Source organism: Astyanax mexicanus, chromosome 2 (assembly GCF_023375975.1).
Source record: "Astyanax mexicanus isolate ESR-SI-001 chromosome 2, AstMex3_surface, whole genome shotgun sequence".
NCBI classification, from domain to species: Eukaryota; Metazoa; Chordata; class Actinopteri; order Characiformes; family Acestrorhamphidae; genus Astyanax; species Astyanax mexicanus.
Window position 1 is genome coordinate 71,666,889 of NC_064409.1, and position 17,380 is coordinate 71,684,268.

A 17,380-nucleotide genomic window follows, 5' to 3' on the forward strand; every position below is an offset into this window, starting at 1 on the left:
ACCACACCTTGGTTTGGAATCTGACTTTCATGTGTGAAAATAGGATCATTGTCAGGCTGTTATTGGAAATAAAAACGTCATCCTAATGACTTGCCTGGTTAGATTTAATGTAAAGTTTTAAGGCAGCCATAGTTAACTTATTTAATGATAGTGATTAACACAAGTATAAGCATGAAAACATGCGGTGTGATGCGGTCTCCTTTTAGAGCAGATGAATGCAATTCCAGGTTATGTACATAATATAAAACACATAAATAATATATGTATGTGTATTTATCACAAATATATTCATATACCTATGCTTTGATATGCTTTGATAAATGTATGGTCACACAGTATATATACAGAATGGCTGTGATGAAAAGTATAAAGTGCAGTGTGCAAACTGTGCAACAGAAAATATTGAGTGCATAATAAATGGATAGTAAATATTGCAAGAGCTTAATAAACACTGCTTCAGGTTCTGTTTTCAATAATGCATCGTAATTGAAACACCTTTACAACATGTTACATAAGGAGTGTGATCGCACGGCTGATATTATAACCATCTTATTTCACCTGATAGCTGTAGCCATAATCTTATTATGCTGTTATGTGAGTAAATATGTCTTTTTTTAAACATATTTAAACATATGGAAATTTGATCTCCATTCAGTGCATAAAACTTTGAAAATATCTAATATAATTAATATTAATTAATTAATATGCATTTTCTTGTGAAGAGAACATAAGAACACCTCCACATTTATAACTACTTAAAATCAGCTCATATCCTCTTGTTTCCTCTGCAGTTTGTGGCTCATCCTAACTGCCAGCAGCAGCTGCTGACGATCTGGTATGAGAACCTGTCAGGCCTGCGGGAGCAGACCATCGCTGTGAAGTGTCTGGTGGTGCTGGTGGTGGCTCTAGGACTCCCTCTGCTAGCTGTGGGCTACTGGTTCGCTCCATGCAGTAAGGTAAAGCACATCTTTCAAAATAACACCCACTGACCATGGGTAGTTCATAGCTTTTAGCAGTGTGTAGGGCTGGGGAGACAGCTTTAAAAATGTGCAAAGTTATATATGAGCCTCATTTAAAGATTGCATATCACATCATCCAGATTTACAGTAGCCTTTGGGCTCGTCTGCATCAGGTTATTAAAAAAATTACATTATACATTATGTACAGCCACTTACAAAAAGAACTGATGAATGTTTATGGCTAAAATGGAATTATTTTGCTATTTATAGGTATATGTTTGAGTAAAATGAACATTATTGTTTTATTCTATAAACATTTCTCCTAAATTCCAAATAAAAGTATTGTCATTTAGAGCATTTATTTGCAGAAAATGAGAAATAGATAAATATCAAAAAGTGGGCTTTCAGACCTCAAATAATACAAAGAAAACAAGTTCATATTCATAAAGTTTTAAGAGTTCAGAAATCAATATTTGGTGGAATAACCCTGTTTTGGCATCTTGGCATCATGTTCTCCTCCACCAGTCTTACACACTGATTTTGGATAACTTTATGCCTTTACTCCTGGTGCAAAAATTCAAGAAGTTCAGTTTGGTTTGATGGCTTGTGATCATCCATCATCCATCAGATTTTTTGCTCAATGTGACTAAGATCTGTTTTTTTTCATGGCTGTGTGAACATGCCAAATCTGATTTTCTTTTTTTTTATCAGATTTGAGTAACTTTGATATATTTTACTTTATACTTTATAAAGCTATGGGTCATATTTCAAATATGATTTTTTTTGTTGTTGGTGAATTAGGCGAAGTTTATACAGGTATCAATGTGCAGCATGTGAGGCGTTTCAGGGACAGATTTGTTCACATTACACACAGATACAGATCACTTACATTTGTGAATGTGAACCATCAAGATAGCCAAATCCGATCTGAGCCAAAAAATCAGATTTGAGCAATGTGTCTTGTAATGTGAACATAGCCAAAGAGGCATATCTAGCAGTCCGCGACTTCTCACCAAGAGGTACACTACTTAGCCTCTGAGGGCCTTTTTATAGGTGAGAGAAGGAAGCACCAAACTGAAAAGCACTATATGTATTACTGATATAACTATGATGACCATCCTCCCTCCTGCTTATGGCAGCACTTAGACTCTTCTTTGTTATTTTTTTTTGTAGTACAATTTAGAGCTGTTCCCTGGCAGCATTAACCTGTCGAGTCTGTAGAGCTATAGCCCTCTTTCTCTTTCTCTCTCTCTCTCTCTCTCTCTCTCTCAATAAGAGCTTCAGAACCAACAGCAAACAAAACAATGGTGCTCCATCTCTGCACAGGCCCTATAAAACGCTGACTGACTTTGCACAAATGGAAACTACAAGCCAACAGCTAATTCAGTCTACGTGGAATCGGCCGTGCTTTTTTTTACGCCTGAGGGTCACAGCATGCTCACTTTATCCTCCTTCCTGCTGACCGTGACCGCCACTCCTGGTCGATTTTATGACTGATTGGTCGATTAGAATAAATGGCCCCAGTGCACCACTAATTCCACGTGCCGACGTGCAATTTATAGTGAGTGTGTTTTACCGAGTGACTGGGTGGTTTATAGGCATCTTAAACACAGTGCACAGTAATCTTCCCCTCATTAAGTGTTTGTTATTCACTTTTAATGCAGACAGTATTATTCACCTCCATCTTCCATAGGAAGTTACAAAACCTCATCTTCCTAAACCTCAAGGCTGTGACAAAAACTGTAGTTTGTAGATTGAAAGAAGACAGTCACCATTTATTTCATCAGGGCTGTTGTCAAGACTACGAGCAAGACAAGACCATTAGTAAGGGTTAATCTAGAGACAGGCCAGGACCAACATTTGCTAATTTTACACTAAACTGACAAATGTTTTGGGATATCTGCTCACTGTCTCTACTATCAGGATAAGGATGACAAGTAGCATTGGTGTAAGGATTTGATTGCATTCAACAACTAAAGCAGGGCTAAATAAAAACACTGGAGCACTTTTTTTCACAAAAACAGCATTTTTTCATACTAGATACTACAACGACATTTTCAAATGAATAAAAAAATATGGAATGAGACTTTAAAAGAAAGTATCAGTAATAAATGTGAATGAATGTGTGAAATGGCTACAGGGATCCAATATCCAAACACGGACTAGAGATTTCTGCCCCACCCGCTCATCCCCAGACAAGAAGCTTAAACGGGTTGCCAGATTGACAAACAGTGGCAAACAACGATGAGCCTTACTCTGTAGCTGATCAGTGAATATGTTCAATTCAGTGTCCAAAATGATAAATTATCAAGCCATGGTTGGCGGCCTGTCCAGGGTGTATACTGCATTTCACCCGATGCCGACTGGGATAGTGTCCAGCCCCCCCACCCCACGTGAACCTGAGGTATAACGTGTGTATTGTCAATGAATGGATGGATGGATGGATGGTTAATAAACCTTACTAGAGCTCAGTGATTACCTGTTCAGCATAAAAATAGCCAATTTTCATGGCTGCAACTCACTGATTGCGTGCTGTTGTGTTCTATACCTGGGAATCCGGGGTGTGGAAATGAGACTGGGGGGTGGGACATCCTACAAAGATTTCCATGATACATCCTGAACATGTTATGAGTTACTATAGAAAATATAATCCTTAATGGTCCTAAATGCTTGCACAATTTCAGAGATGTGGCACCCATTATCAGTTCTCACTCAAACTTGAATTCACATCACTCACAAGATAACACATCACAGCTTATACAGGTGAGGACGTTCCTAGTTTACATTCTGTTCAACTTACATACCACTGCTCCATGACTTTTGGCATTGTATTGTCACAGTATTGTTTTCAGCCTAATAAGTGATCACTTCATATATACAGTATATATATATATATATATATATATATGAGAAGGATTTTTATTTTAGGAGGTTTCACAGGGAATGGCTGTATCTGATGAGGAATAAAAGCAGATGGTGCATGCCAGCTCCTCTGGCATTTCTGTCACCAAAACTGCAGAGATGGCACATCAGTCGACTGCTAATAAACCTTCCTGTTTTGGCTCAAACCCAATAGCGCGTGGATTATAAATTGTAGTGGCAGATGCTCAGAGTTTTATATTAAAAACAAACAGAACAATAAGGAAGAACATTCAGCATGAGCCCATAATACCTGCATTAGATGAATTTGACGGATCAATACACACCTCTACAATCTGCTTTGTTGTCATTTTCATGCAACGTATGACATGTTTCCCAGAAGAAACATCTCTCTTTTTTTTTTGTTTCGAATGAAAACATGATGAAACTAGTAAGCATTGTTCACAGTGCTGTGTAATGTGCAGTGTCACAGTGGAGTGTAATGCCTCGCAGGTTCTGTATTATATTTCTGTATACAGAAACCTGACTCAGCATGTTCCCCTACAATAAACCATTTCACTCCATAAACATTAAACTCTGAATGACTTACATTACATTACTGCATACAGAACTATGCAGACATTCAGGAAAATGGGGTGAAAAGGTTAACTTTAAAGGTTTTTTTTTACAGAATGGGTGGAATTACATAGAACGCCTGCAGTGTGAGAGTAACTGGATGTTAATGTCTAATGTTAGAAAAGGGATATTCTCTCCTGAGCATGTCTATTGACTCTAATTTTGCATATATTACAGTGAAATACTGTCATATTTTCTTAAATGTTATTGTTACACATCATTCAACTACACATACACACCTAAACTCATGAGGTTATCTGCAGTGTGCAAATTATACAGATTATACAGTGTTACCTCAGGGGATGGCTGTCTTTGGATGCCCACATTAGTATAAGCTGTAAGGTGTTATCTAGTGAGAAATGACAATTGTCAGGCTCGCAAAGCAGAAGCAAAAAATTCCTTCACATCAGTCCACAGAAAATTGTGTTTTAAAAGTCCTGAAGGTTATATAGATGTTTTAAAGCAAATGTGAGACAAGCAGATGGATAGGACATTCCATTTCCGAAAGTTCTAAAATTCTCAATGAGGTTAAGATCTGGACTCTGTGGTGAACTCTCTCTCAATCCATGTGTGATCCAATGATGATCTCATGCTCCCTGAATCACTCTTTCACAATTCCAGCTCCATGAATCCTGACATTATCATCAGGGAAGAAATAAATCCATTGATGGAATAACCTGGTCTATATTCAGTATATTCAGGAAGTCAGCTGACCTCATTCTTTCAGCACATACTGTTGCTGAACCTAAACCTGCAGAACAACTGCAGCATCAACCCCACATCCTTTACCTACTTACATCCAGGTGGAGACTTTTTTGGGGCCAGGCAGTAAATATAAAAGTAGAAGTAAATATAAAGTGGCAAATCATTTTATGCTGACCTATTGATTACTCTTACTCTCAGAATGTAAATAAAATTAACATTTAATGAATATGCTCCAAGATGTTCCTTCAAATCACTGAACATTATCATGACTGGGTTTGTAAATGGCTTGTTTTTTCCAGCTGGGGAAAGTCCTGCGCAGCCCCTTCATGAAGTTTGTGGCCCACGCTGCGTCCTTCATTATCTTCCTCTGCCTGCTCATCTTCAACGCGTCTGACCGCTTTGAGGGCATCACCACTCTACCCAACGTCACGGTCACGGACTACCCGCTCCAGATCTTCAGGGTGAAGACCACTCGCTTCACATGGACTGAGATTCTCATCATGGTGTGGGTGGCAGGTAGGCAGCTGAACTAAATACACTGTTTCTTGTTTTCCTAAGAAGTGCTATACCATGTGAAGTTTTTTTCATCTCAAATATCTCATAATGCTTCCTAACTCTCAACATGCATCCTGGCTTTTAATTAGTACCTGCACACCAGAATTCATTCTAGACTGGATTTACTGATTGTTGAAAAGGTCTACCCACAGACTGGAGTACATCATCAGTAAAAGAGAGTGATGCCCATTGCCTGAAGCACCTAATGGGCACAAAAGTGAGCACTGAAGAGATGCTAAAATCCACAGGGGAGCTATAAGAGTAAACAGTGAAAACCTCAATCATTGCTGAGAGCTCCAAAAGCATTACACTGCTAAAATGCTTTTGGGCCTCTCAGGATTGTAAGAGTGAGTGGCTTAAGGTTTTCAGTCACTCAAGTCATTTATCTGTCTGTGGTACTAAGATAAAGCAGCTAAACCTGCAGTAGAATCGTGAAGATGTTTTGTGACTCTGACAGGCAGCATTGCAACCAAGTACCAGTATCAGTCAGATACATGCAATGAAAGCAAGTCTTAGTCTGTCCATCAAATAGCTTTTTATAGTTTTTTTTAGAACATTTATATTCATTTGTTCATTTCTTTACCATGTTGTTTACCCAAATCAAGATCAAGAAGGAGGTTGTCTTCTGAAACATACAGTATACTACTATACAATGTCAGAAAACAGCAAAAAATAAAGAAAATACTTCAATCAGAAGTACCCTATATGGACAAATGTATGGAAACATCTACATATTACACCTACAGGAGCTCTATTTTGATTTCCTATTCAAAATCAATAGTCATTAGTATGTAGTTGGTCCTAGTGTTCTAGTCAAGACTGCTACAGCTGAGTCCGAGTCAAGATCAAGACCAAATTCAATTCAAGTTCCATTCATTTTTATTTTTAAAATGTAAAAAAGCAATCACAATTTGCTAAGGTTAGTGAGCTCTTTCCCCAAACTAGCCCAGATTTGTTTTTGACAGTGGGTTTAAGTATTTGGGACTATGCACCAGCGCCGCAGGTTCAAATCCTAGATTGTGTTCTTTTGGCATCAGCAGCCAGAGCCTGAGAGAGCACAATTGGCTATGCTCTCTTTGGTTTGGATAGGTGGTGCTCTTCCCCCTTATTATTCCCATTGTGTCACCTGTTGGCTAGTATATGAAAATGCCAGGAATCTGGTGCTTTCCTGTGTTAGTGTATTTGCATCCTAGTCATGCAGTATTGGTGGCATTTCAAAAAGAGGTGGGGCTGACTTTAAGAGTCTTGGAGGAGGTGCTAGTGATAGGGGCAGTTTGTATAAACAGAGGTAATTGGTCTTTTAAACTGGGCAGAAACTGGTTGTAAAATTAGAAATACATTATTACATTACATTACATTACATTACATTTGGCAGACGCTTTTGTCCAAAGCGACTTACAATAGTCAAGTACAATGTAAAATAAGTTTAAAGGTAAAACATCTTTGGATAGGGATAAAAGGAGGTCAAAGGGGAATAATAGGATAGAGGAGTGAAGGAGGGGAAGAAGGAAATGAGGTTAGAAGTAGTTAGTGTGTTAGAGGTGTTAAGAGAGTAAGTGCTCTTTGAAGAGCTCTGTCTTCAGGAGTTTATTAAAGATAGTGAGAGATTCTCCTGATCTGGTAGTAGAAGGTAGTTTGTTCCACCATTGGGGAACTCTGTATGAGAACAGTCTGGATTGCTTTGTGTGAATGTTTGGCAAAGCGAGGCGACATTATATAAGAAAGGACATTTCAAAACTTACATATTAAGGCTGCATTTTGAACAAAATGTCTTTAAATGAGCATAGTATAGTAGAATATGCTTTAAGCTTATTGTACCTGCACTCCACTGTAAAATATACAACTATACAGTAAATAAAAGTAATAGTGATATTTGTGCAGTGGTACATTCGGACGGTCAGAGGGAATTTCTTTCTGTATGTGAAAGAAAACTAGCAATGATGAGCTCCTCCCCAAAACTAGCCCAGATTTGTTTTTGTGGTTGGGCTTAAGTATTTGGGACTATCCAACAGGGTGATGAGTTTAAATCCCTAATTGTGCTACTTTGGCATCAGCAGCCAGAGCCTGAGATGGGAGTCTGGTGCTTTCCTCTGAGTGTATTGGCTTCCTAGTTATGCAGTATTGGTGGCAGTTCAAAAAGAGGTGGGACTGAGTGATAGTGATAGGGGCAGTTTGTATAAACAGAGGTAATTGGTCTTCTAAATACATTAGAAATACATTATATAAGAAAGGACATTTCAAATCTTACATAATAAGGCTTCATTTGGTACAAAATGTCTTGAAATGAGCATAGTAGAATATGCTTCAAGCGTATTGTACCTGCATTCTAAAATATACGACTACATGCAGTAAATATAAGTAATAGTGATCTTTGTGCAATGGTAAATTAGGAAATCTGTCCTATCCAAATAACAGTACCCTCACACAGAGCTGAAGAAAAGCCTATTTCAGCTTCCTCGAGTGGTTAGAGAGCCTGACGCCTCAGTTTTGAATGACTGGGAGTCGTGTTGTAATAGTAAAATAACGTTTTTTTTTCTGAAGAGAGGATGGATTCATTCATCAACTGCGATTTCACAGCACTGGAACTGAAGATATTAGAATAGAAAGCATTTTGCAGGTGAAAGCATCACAGAGTGACAACCTGACAAATTGGACTTGATTTTAAAGGCTTCTCAATTGTGATTCATGTTCAAAGGGGTTTAAATTGAATTCAAGACACTGAAGCCTTTGGAAATGAGCTGCATTACAATGAACTTATATTATTATAGATGGGGAGTAGACAAGTACTATTGTGGAGAGGCTCAAATCTTAATAATAATCACATAATCACAAGAAAATTGTAGTAGTTTCAGAAGTACTGTGGGCCTTCCTTTGCCCAGGAAATATTTATTTTTGGGATTCTGGTCAGTGTTGACATGACTGCATCCAACAGATTTTTTTGGAGCACTTTAATGCTCTGGATTTCCCATTCTACTCAAAGATATATTTTGTTTTGAGATTCAGGAAGGACTCTATAGAGCAGTGGTGTCCAAACTAGATTCAAAGTTTGAACGCAAGGTGTCAGAAATGGGCCAAAGAGTCTAAAAGCGGAGAGAGTGCACTTTTCTAGCGAAGAAAACGAGCCAAAGAGTCTAAAAGCGGAGAGAGTGCGCTTTTCTAGCAAAGAAAACGAGCCAAAGAGTCTAAAAGCGGAGAGAGTGCGCATTTCTAGCGCAGAAAAACGGGCCAAAAGAGTCTAAAAGTGGAGAGGGTGCGCATTTCTAGCGCAGAAAAACGGGCCAAAGAGTTTAGACACCCCTGCGATGGAGCTTTAAATGCATTATAAAAGAAACGACATTTCAAATCTTACATATTCTTACAATCTCTCTCAAACTCATAGTGTGAGAATATCACTACAGACGTGTGCTGCAGTTTCTGGGAAAACAGAAAGCATGTGAAATCACAGTGTGGACATTTCTGCTGAGCTAGAAATACCCATCCCTGCAGATGCCCTGCAGTTCTGTGTACTTGAAGTAGTCTCAGCATTTTAGAAGATGCTGTTCACTGACCAGTGCTCAGTCTCTTATTACCGTGTTCAATCTACTGTGACCATGGTGTGTGTTCACGAGATCTAGATGGTTGTGCACAGTGTCGCAGTGCTCAGCCCTCACAGAACTCACCAGTTTAAGTGACCTTACTGGTCAGAGTCCTGATTAACTCTGTGTTCAGTAGGGCTGCGGTTGGTTCACCCTTGAGTGCTTTGTGAATAAATGGGTTTATTTCTGTAACACGTATGTTGTGGCCTTGGAAGAGGTGAGCGGCTCATCGTGGAAGCGATTGCCTTGGCAGTCAGCCAGGCGCCGTCTAGATTGTAATAAAAAAACAAGCAATAAATATTGTAAACATGCTCTCGAAATGTATTAAACATAGGCGTGTTGTGGTAAATATATATCCTGTGTTTGGGATTAGATTGGATACTGAGTCTATGATTACATTTTCTTGCAGTGCATTGAACAACATTTAAATAAATAGAAAATAACAATCTGCATATATGGAATGGCTGGGCTAGAGTCGGGTATTGGAGGTTTCTGGTTATCTATAAGCTTTGATGCAACTGCATTAAATATAACTAAAAAAGTGCATTTCCTAAAGACACGCAGGATGGTTGTGCTGCTAAAATGGCTCCCACTGTTCGCTCTGGTGGTTGCTATGTAGTTGCGAGGTGCTTGTCATGGTGTCTGTGGCAGTTACTAAGGTGTTGCTAAGGTGTTGCTATGGTATCTGTGGTGGTTGCTATGGTGTTGCTAGGTGGTTGCTATGGAGTTGCTATGGTATCCATAGTGGTTACTATGGTTTTGCTATACAGTTGCTAAGGTATAACTAAGTGGTTGCTAAGGTGTTGCTTTGGTGTCTGTGGTGGTTGCTTAGGTGTTGCTATGGTATCTGTGATGGTTGCTATGGTTTTGCTAGCTGGTTGCTAGGTGGATGCTAAAGAGTTGCTATGGTATCCAAGGTGGTTGCTATGGTTTTGCTAAGCAGTTGCTAGGTGGCTTCTAAGGTGTTGCTGGGTGGTTGCTAAGGCATTGATATGGTATCCATGGTGGTAACTATGGTGTTGCTAGGTGGTTGATAAGGAGTTGCTAGGTGTTGCTAGCTGATTGCTAGGTGGTTGCTAAGGAGTTGCTATGGAGTCCATAGTCTTTGCTATACTGTTACTAAGCAGTTGCTAGGTGGTTGCTAATGTGTTGCTATGGTATCCATAGTGGTTGCTATGGTTTTGCTAAGGAGTTGCTAGGTGGTTGCTAAGGAGTTGCTATGGTGTTTGTGGTGGTTGCTATGATGTCTCTAAGCAGTTGCTAGGTGGTTGCTAAGGTGTTTCTTAGGTGATTGCTAAGTAATGTATTTGCATAATTAATAGAAAGCCTAAATATGCATATAATCCTCAATGCACATTGTCATGGTTTTGTTGCTAGGTGGTTGCTAAGGTGTTTCTTAGGTGGTTGCTAAGTAATGTATTTGCATAATTAATAGAAAGCCTAAAACATGCATACAATCCTCAATGCACATTGTCATGGTTTTAGCTTCATCATTTAAATGCACTGTTACTTCCTGATTTAAATCATTTAATAAGCTTTATTTACAGTAGTGAGCATTAAAGACAAAAAAAAACATAAAAGCTGCCCTACAAAGAGGCACCCAGTGTCAGTCTGCCTTAGTTTTTTAGTTAGTTCTTGTCATAATATGGATTAGAACATTATTGTTGATTTATTGTAATGTATAGCATAAGTAATATATAGCATACTTTTGTCCATGTATAACAGCATGCCATAAAGATTCAGAAGGAACCAAACAAGCTACCAGCGACGAGCTAATTACAGAACTTCAGACACCACATACTGGTCTCACACTGGACTCTCTGGAGGTCTGACATTTAGTAGCAGACGGATACAGGAGCGCTGTGTGAGGTCATTCTTACACACTGCAATACGACTCTTAATACAGCGCGTACAGTACAGATCTCCTGCTGAATTACTCTCTTCAGATCAGTGTTAACACTGTACTGTATTCCACAACCTGCTGCTCTTCTCACACTTTCACTGAAAAGACACTTCCACTTTTATTATATACTGCAGGCTGATATACTGATTATTACTGATGGAATTGAATTATTCTTTATATATGTGTTTTTTTTATTTTTTTATTTTATTTTAAATGTTCTGCATTGTAGATTAATACTAAAGTCATCCAAACTATGAAGAAAAACATCTGGAATTATTTATTAGACAAAAAAGTCTTAAACAACCAGACTATATTTTCTCAGTCAGCTTTATGAAGTAGAGTCACCTGGAATTCAGGCTTTCAGTTAACAGCTGTGCTGAACTTGTCAAGAGTTGAATTTGAACTTGAATTTCTTGTCTCTTAATGTGTTTGAGAGCATCAGTTGTAAAGTTGTGAAGAGGCAGAGTTGGTGAGATACAGTATCCATATTCTGAAAAGCAAAACATTATCGAAAACATTATGATGAAACTGGCACTCATCAGGACTACCCAAAAAAGAAACAAAGAGGTAGAGTTCCCTCTGTACAGGATAAGTTCATCAGAGTTACCAGCCTCAGAAACCACAAGTTAACAGCTCCACAGATAAGAGAACAGAGTATTTTGGTTTGTTTAACATTTCATGTTTAAGGTACTACATCATTCCTAATGTGTTCCTTCATATTCTAAATGACTTCAGTATTCATTTACTATGTAGGAAAACAAATAAAAAAAAACGTCATTAAATATTGAGTATCTAAAGGCAGTAAAATGCGGTTCAGACCAGCCCTACCTCGTGCCGTTTATCTCTTGGTCTTTTTGATTGAACATCATCATGGATTTTCTCAGCATTTATCTCAGGAAAGATTTATAACCACACAGTCTGCTTCAGGAAGACATCAGAAGTGCAGCCATGCATACCGGCCTCGGTCAGGACTGCATGAAGGGCATAACCCAGAGAATACAGCTGAGGAACAAGCGTATCGATCTGGTGTTATCTGCTCACTCCCCTGAGAGAGGCAGAGTAAGTGGTGAGAGTGAGATAGATGGAGTAAAACAGTGAAGCAGAACTCTGGAACTGTTGTACTTTATTTACAGTGCCTTGAAAAAGTATTCGCCCCTTGAATTTTTCAACCTTTTGCCACATTTCAGGCTTCAAACATAAATATATGAAATTGTATTTTTTTGTGAAGAATCAACAAGTGGGATCTAATCGGGAAGTGGAACGAAATTCTTCCATAATGGCCAGATTTGTGGAGTGCACAACTTATAGTTGTCCTGTCGACAGATTCTTCCACCCTAGCTGTAGATCTCTGCAGTTCATCTAGAGTGATCATGGGCCTCTCTGCTGCATCTCTGATCAGTCTTCTTCTCCTTGTTTGAGCTGAAAGTTTAGAGGGACGGGCGGGTCTTGGTAGATTTGCGGTGGTCTGATACTCCTTCCATTTCAATATGATCAGTTGCACTGTGTTTTTGAGATGTTTAAAGCGTGGGAATTCTTTTTTGTATCCAAATAAGGCTTTAAACTTCTCCACAACAGTATCTTAGACCGGCCTGATGTGTTCATTGATGCTCTCTGAGCTTTAAACAGAACTCTGAGACTCACAGAGCAGGTGCATTTATACAGAGATTTGACTACACACAGGTGGATTCTATTTATCATCATCAGTCATTTAGGTCAACATTGGATTATTCAGAGATCCGCACTGAACTTCTGGAGTGAGTTTGCTGCACTGAAAGCAAAGGGGCTGAATAATATTACTGCACGCCCCTCTTTTCAGTTTTTCGTTTCTAAAAAAAGTTTAAAATGTCCAGTAAATTTGGTTCCACTCCACGATTGTGTCCCACTTGTTGTTGATTCTTTACAAAAAAAATACAATTTCATATCTTTATGTTTGAAGCCTGAAAAATTCAATGAATACTGAATACTTTTTCAAGGCACTGTAAGTGGTGAGCTGTGGGTGTAGGAGTTCACAGAGTCTAAAACTCTCACATCCGCAGGCATGATGTGGTCTGAGTGTAAAGAACTGTGGACGGAGGGACCCAGGGAGTACATCCTGCAGCTGTGGAACGTCCTGGACTTCGGCATGCTCTCCATCTTCATCGCTGCGTTCACCGCCCGCTTCCTCGCCTTCCTGCAGGCCATGAAGGCCCAAGAGTACGTCAACGAGAACATCCAAGCCCCTGACCTGTCTCTGGTCACGCTGCCCCCCGACATCAAGTACTTCACATACGGTGAGTGTGTGTGTGTGTGTGTGTGTGTGTGAGGCTTCACGCTTCACTACCCAGGCTTCAGAGATCCCTTTCGTCTGTTCTGAAGAGACACAAATTGCCTTCCTTGGCTCCTTGAGCAGGTGTTGTTTACAACTTACCACTATAAACCCCATAAACTCTACACTTACAAAAAGTGACTGCTACAAATTACTCAGTGAGTAAGGAAACATGTTTAACTTTATTAAGAATTAATCCAGTGTGAAATGGACTTGGGTTGGGACTGTACATATTAATAAACCTTTTATAAACAAGCCTTATTTAAAGGGAAACTGAGTTGTATTTACTGCCTGAGTGAAACTACCATTTCTCACATACTGCTGCTTTAAATATACTATACCTGTCCCATTTTCAAGTGTGTCCCTGTAAATAATTTAGATAATTACTCGGTGAGTAAGGTAACATGGTTGACTTTATTCAGAATGAATCCAGTGTGAAATGGACTTGGGTTGGAGTGAAACATGATAGCAAATATTACATTTTGTTGAATATCCCACCTTTATTCACCCCCAGCATTCTGAAACACAGAGCTTTCAGTCAATGCTCCCAACAGGCTCACAAGTGATAGGGTGCTAGTGATAGGGGCATAGTGTTACCGATGCAAAGAAAAGGATTATAAGAAAGAAACTAAAAGTTATTCAATAATTACACAGCTATTTTTTATTAACTACCCTAATAAATACTTTTAATTATTAAAAAAAAGAAAAATTCATTAAATTACTCATTTATTCATTAATACAATACATTATACAACACAAATAAATACAACTATATTACTTATTCTGTAACTAATATGTAGGTATTTTGTGTGTTCTGTACTTATTAATGTGGGAAATTGAAATGTGGACCTACATATTGACCCTGTGTGTTTAAGATATAAAGTTTACAGTAAGGTAAAACTTTACAGTTAGTTTTTACAAATGACAGTATTTATGACAGTAATGAACATAAGTAAATGGTTAAGTAATATCTCAAGAAATTATTCATTGACACATTGATAGTTTAGACATCATCAAACATTACTTAATTGTATGATTACGAATGTTGTAATAATAATTAATTGAGATATTAGTTAAACAGTTTAATGATTAATAATGTCTTAACTTGTCTGAAAAAGTGTTAGTTCATAATTCATTGTAAGCACTGTACATTTATTTACCCTTATTGTAATGTTTCATACTTATAAGTATGATAATCATACTTATAATTATACACAACATATGGGTTAATATTAGAAAACATACATGCAAATATTCAAATAACTTTTTTATCACTTCTTTATTTCTCATCTTGTCAACAACTGCATGTGTACAGCTGTCCATTAGTAGCGCTCAAAGTTTGATTTGTAGGTACTACTTTAAAATAGGGCTGCTTCATAAAGGGTTTATGAATAGTTTATAAAGGAGTTTATTAATGATTATAAATTAAGTTGTAGAACTTAAGTAAAAAAAGCAAAAACAACATTGACAATTGCTTTCTCAACATATCTAGTAAAATAATATAGAAAGTCAGTTTAGCCATTTAATATGTTATTATAATTAAATTAATAATGTTATTAATAAAAATGTTAATGCTGACAGATGGGTAAGAGAAAGTACGATAGAAATCTAGTAAGATCTGAGTTTTAACACTATAAATGAATGTGGAATCACTATTTTGTACACAACAGGCCAATGTTGCTCTTACTATTTGTGTTGTAACTGCTTATTAATGGGTTATAATCTAATTAATACCTATTAATAAACTCTTTATAAATGAGCCTTATTTAAAGTGGTACTGAGTTGTATTTACTACCCGAGTGAAACTACCATTTCTCACATAATGCTTTAATCTTTAGTGAATAAATAGTGGAAATTATAATAATATTGTTCCATAATGTCTAAATTTAAATTTTGACTCCCTCCCTCCAGCAAGGGACAAGTGGCTTCCCTCGGACCCCCAGCTCATCTCAGAGGGGTTATATGCCATTGCAGTGGTCCTCAGCTTCTCTCGCATCGCCTACATCCTCCCAGCCAACGAAAGCTTCGGGCCGCTGCAGATTTCCCTGGGGCGCACCGTTAAGGACATCTTCAAGTTCATGGTGCTGTTCATCATGGTCTTCCTGGCGTTCATGATCGGCATGTTTATCCTGTACTCCTACTATCTGGGAGCCAAGGTTAACCCCGCCTTCACCACGTGAGTGACAGGGGCAGGACAATCAGTCAGCCTTTTTTTGTCCAACCCCTCCTCCTCCTTTATTTCCCTATGCATGAAAGACCGAAGCGATTGGGTGTGGAGAAGGTATTAAGTGCAGGATGAGGGCAGGGTGGTGTGAAGCACAACATGTGATGGCAATTAAGCAACAGTAAAGGAGGGAAAGCTTTAGGATAGACTGGTAATTTAAGCCCAGAGCAGTCAGGCACAGAGAGAGGTACAGGCCCGGTGAGCTCAGCTCCGGCATCTGCTTCAACTCTGATTCAGGTGGAACTAAGAGAGGCAACAATAAGCATGAGATACCAAGCAAACAACTAATTTCACACTGTAAATCTGACTTAAATTATACAAAAAAAACAGATTATGTAGTCAGAATTTCTCTTAAAGCTGTAAGTTTTAGGATTTGGAGGATTTAGGGCCCTCTCTGGTGAGAATGGGTAATTGCACCGAGCATGCAGACGAATCGTTTTAAACTGGCTGGGTGTGATGCGGTCTCCTTTCTGAGCGAATGAATCCAATTCCAGGTTATGTTCAATCAAAAAGAGCATATAGAATCTAGCTAGCTAACTACTGCAGCTACTCTATGTTACAAGGAACAAAATCCACAGAGTTTTAGAAGCTAGCTAGTAGTAAAAAGCCACATTACTGAAATAGCTTTTTTTGGAACCGAGTCGCTGCGCTTTCCTCCAAGTGTGCGCTGTGATGCTCCTCTGCAACGCTGTATCAGCGGAGGAGGCATGTGCTAGTCTTCACTGTTATGGTGTTGGGGCATCACTAGTAATAGGGGAAGTCCAGAGGTGAAAAAAGTACTGAAAAATTGTAATGAAGTAAAAGTACCTTTACTTTGCTAAAATTCTACTCAAGTAAAAGTAAAAGTACCCATCTAAAAATCTACTTGAGTAAAAGTTTAAAAGTACTCAATTTAAAATGTACTTTGAGTAAAAGTTACATAGTTACTTTTAATTATCTGATGTAAAAAAGTACAAATCATAAATTAAATCTTTTTAATGAACTATTATTCCAAATGATAATTTGGACCTTTCAGGCATTTGTTCAGACCACCCCATAAAACATTTTCAAGAACAAGTGGTAAAAAAAAAAAAAAAAACTGTCTGCGCATGCGCAGTGTCGTAAAGAAGCACATATCGATTGGTAGCATAACTCGACAGAACACCGGTTGCCCCCAAGCACAGCTGATTCACACAGCGTCTCTCCCTCTAACCATAATAAACACTGCTTTTCCCCCAGCATTTAATTATTTACTCAGTAATAGGGAGTTTTCCAATGTAGTGAAGTAAATTACCTCAAAATGTACTTGAGTAAAAGTAAAATTACCTATTTTAAAAACTACTTAAAAAATTACATTTGAGTAAATTTAATTCATTACTTTCCACCTTTGGGGAAGTCCTAATGAGGCTTTTTAAGATGGGGAGAAAATAGGATTTTCTGTAGTGGATTTAATTTTTTGAAAAACATTTCATATCATAAACCTTCTCTACCTGAGGGCTTTCTAAAGACTCTATTTTGTCCAGATTTAGTATTAATTATTGTGTATTACATTATGTATTTCTAAATAAATATTTATTTCAAGATATTGAAATAAAGAATATTTTTTATTTCAAGAAAAAATATTTTAAGTGATTCTATGAATGATGGAATCATGCAATGTATTCAATAATGTATCTATGC

At 38.0% G+C, this 17,380-nt stretch overlaps 1 protein-coding gene across 5 annotated transcripts in view; it reads left to right on the top strand.

Annotated features, from left to right (window-relative positions):
- Positions 1–17,380, top strand: part of trpc3 (transient receptor potential cation channel, subfamily C, member 3) — a 62,986-nt gene that overhangs the window by 31,028 nt on the left and 14,578 nt on the right. For all 5 annotated transcript variants that reach the window (XM_022672001.2, XM_022672003.2, XM_022672005.2 and 2 more), the window contains 4 exons: positions 792–956; positions 5,459–5,675; positions 13,229–13,462; positions 15,409–15,673. In XM_022672001.2, coding sequence (XP_022527722.2) covers positions 792–956; positions 5,459–5,675; positions 13,229–13,462; positions 15,409–15,673 — 881 coding nt within the window. The remainder of the gene's footprint in view (positions 1–791; positions 957–5,458; positions 5,676–13,228; positions 13,463–15,408; positions 15,674–17,380) is intronic.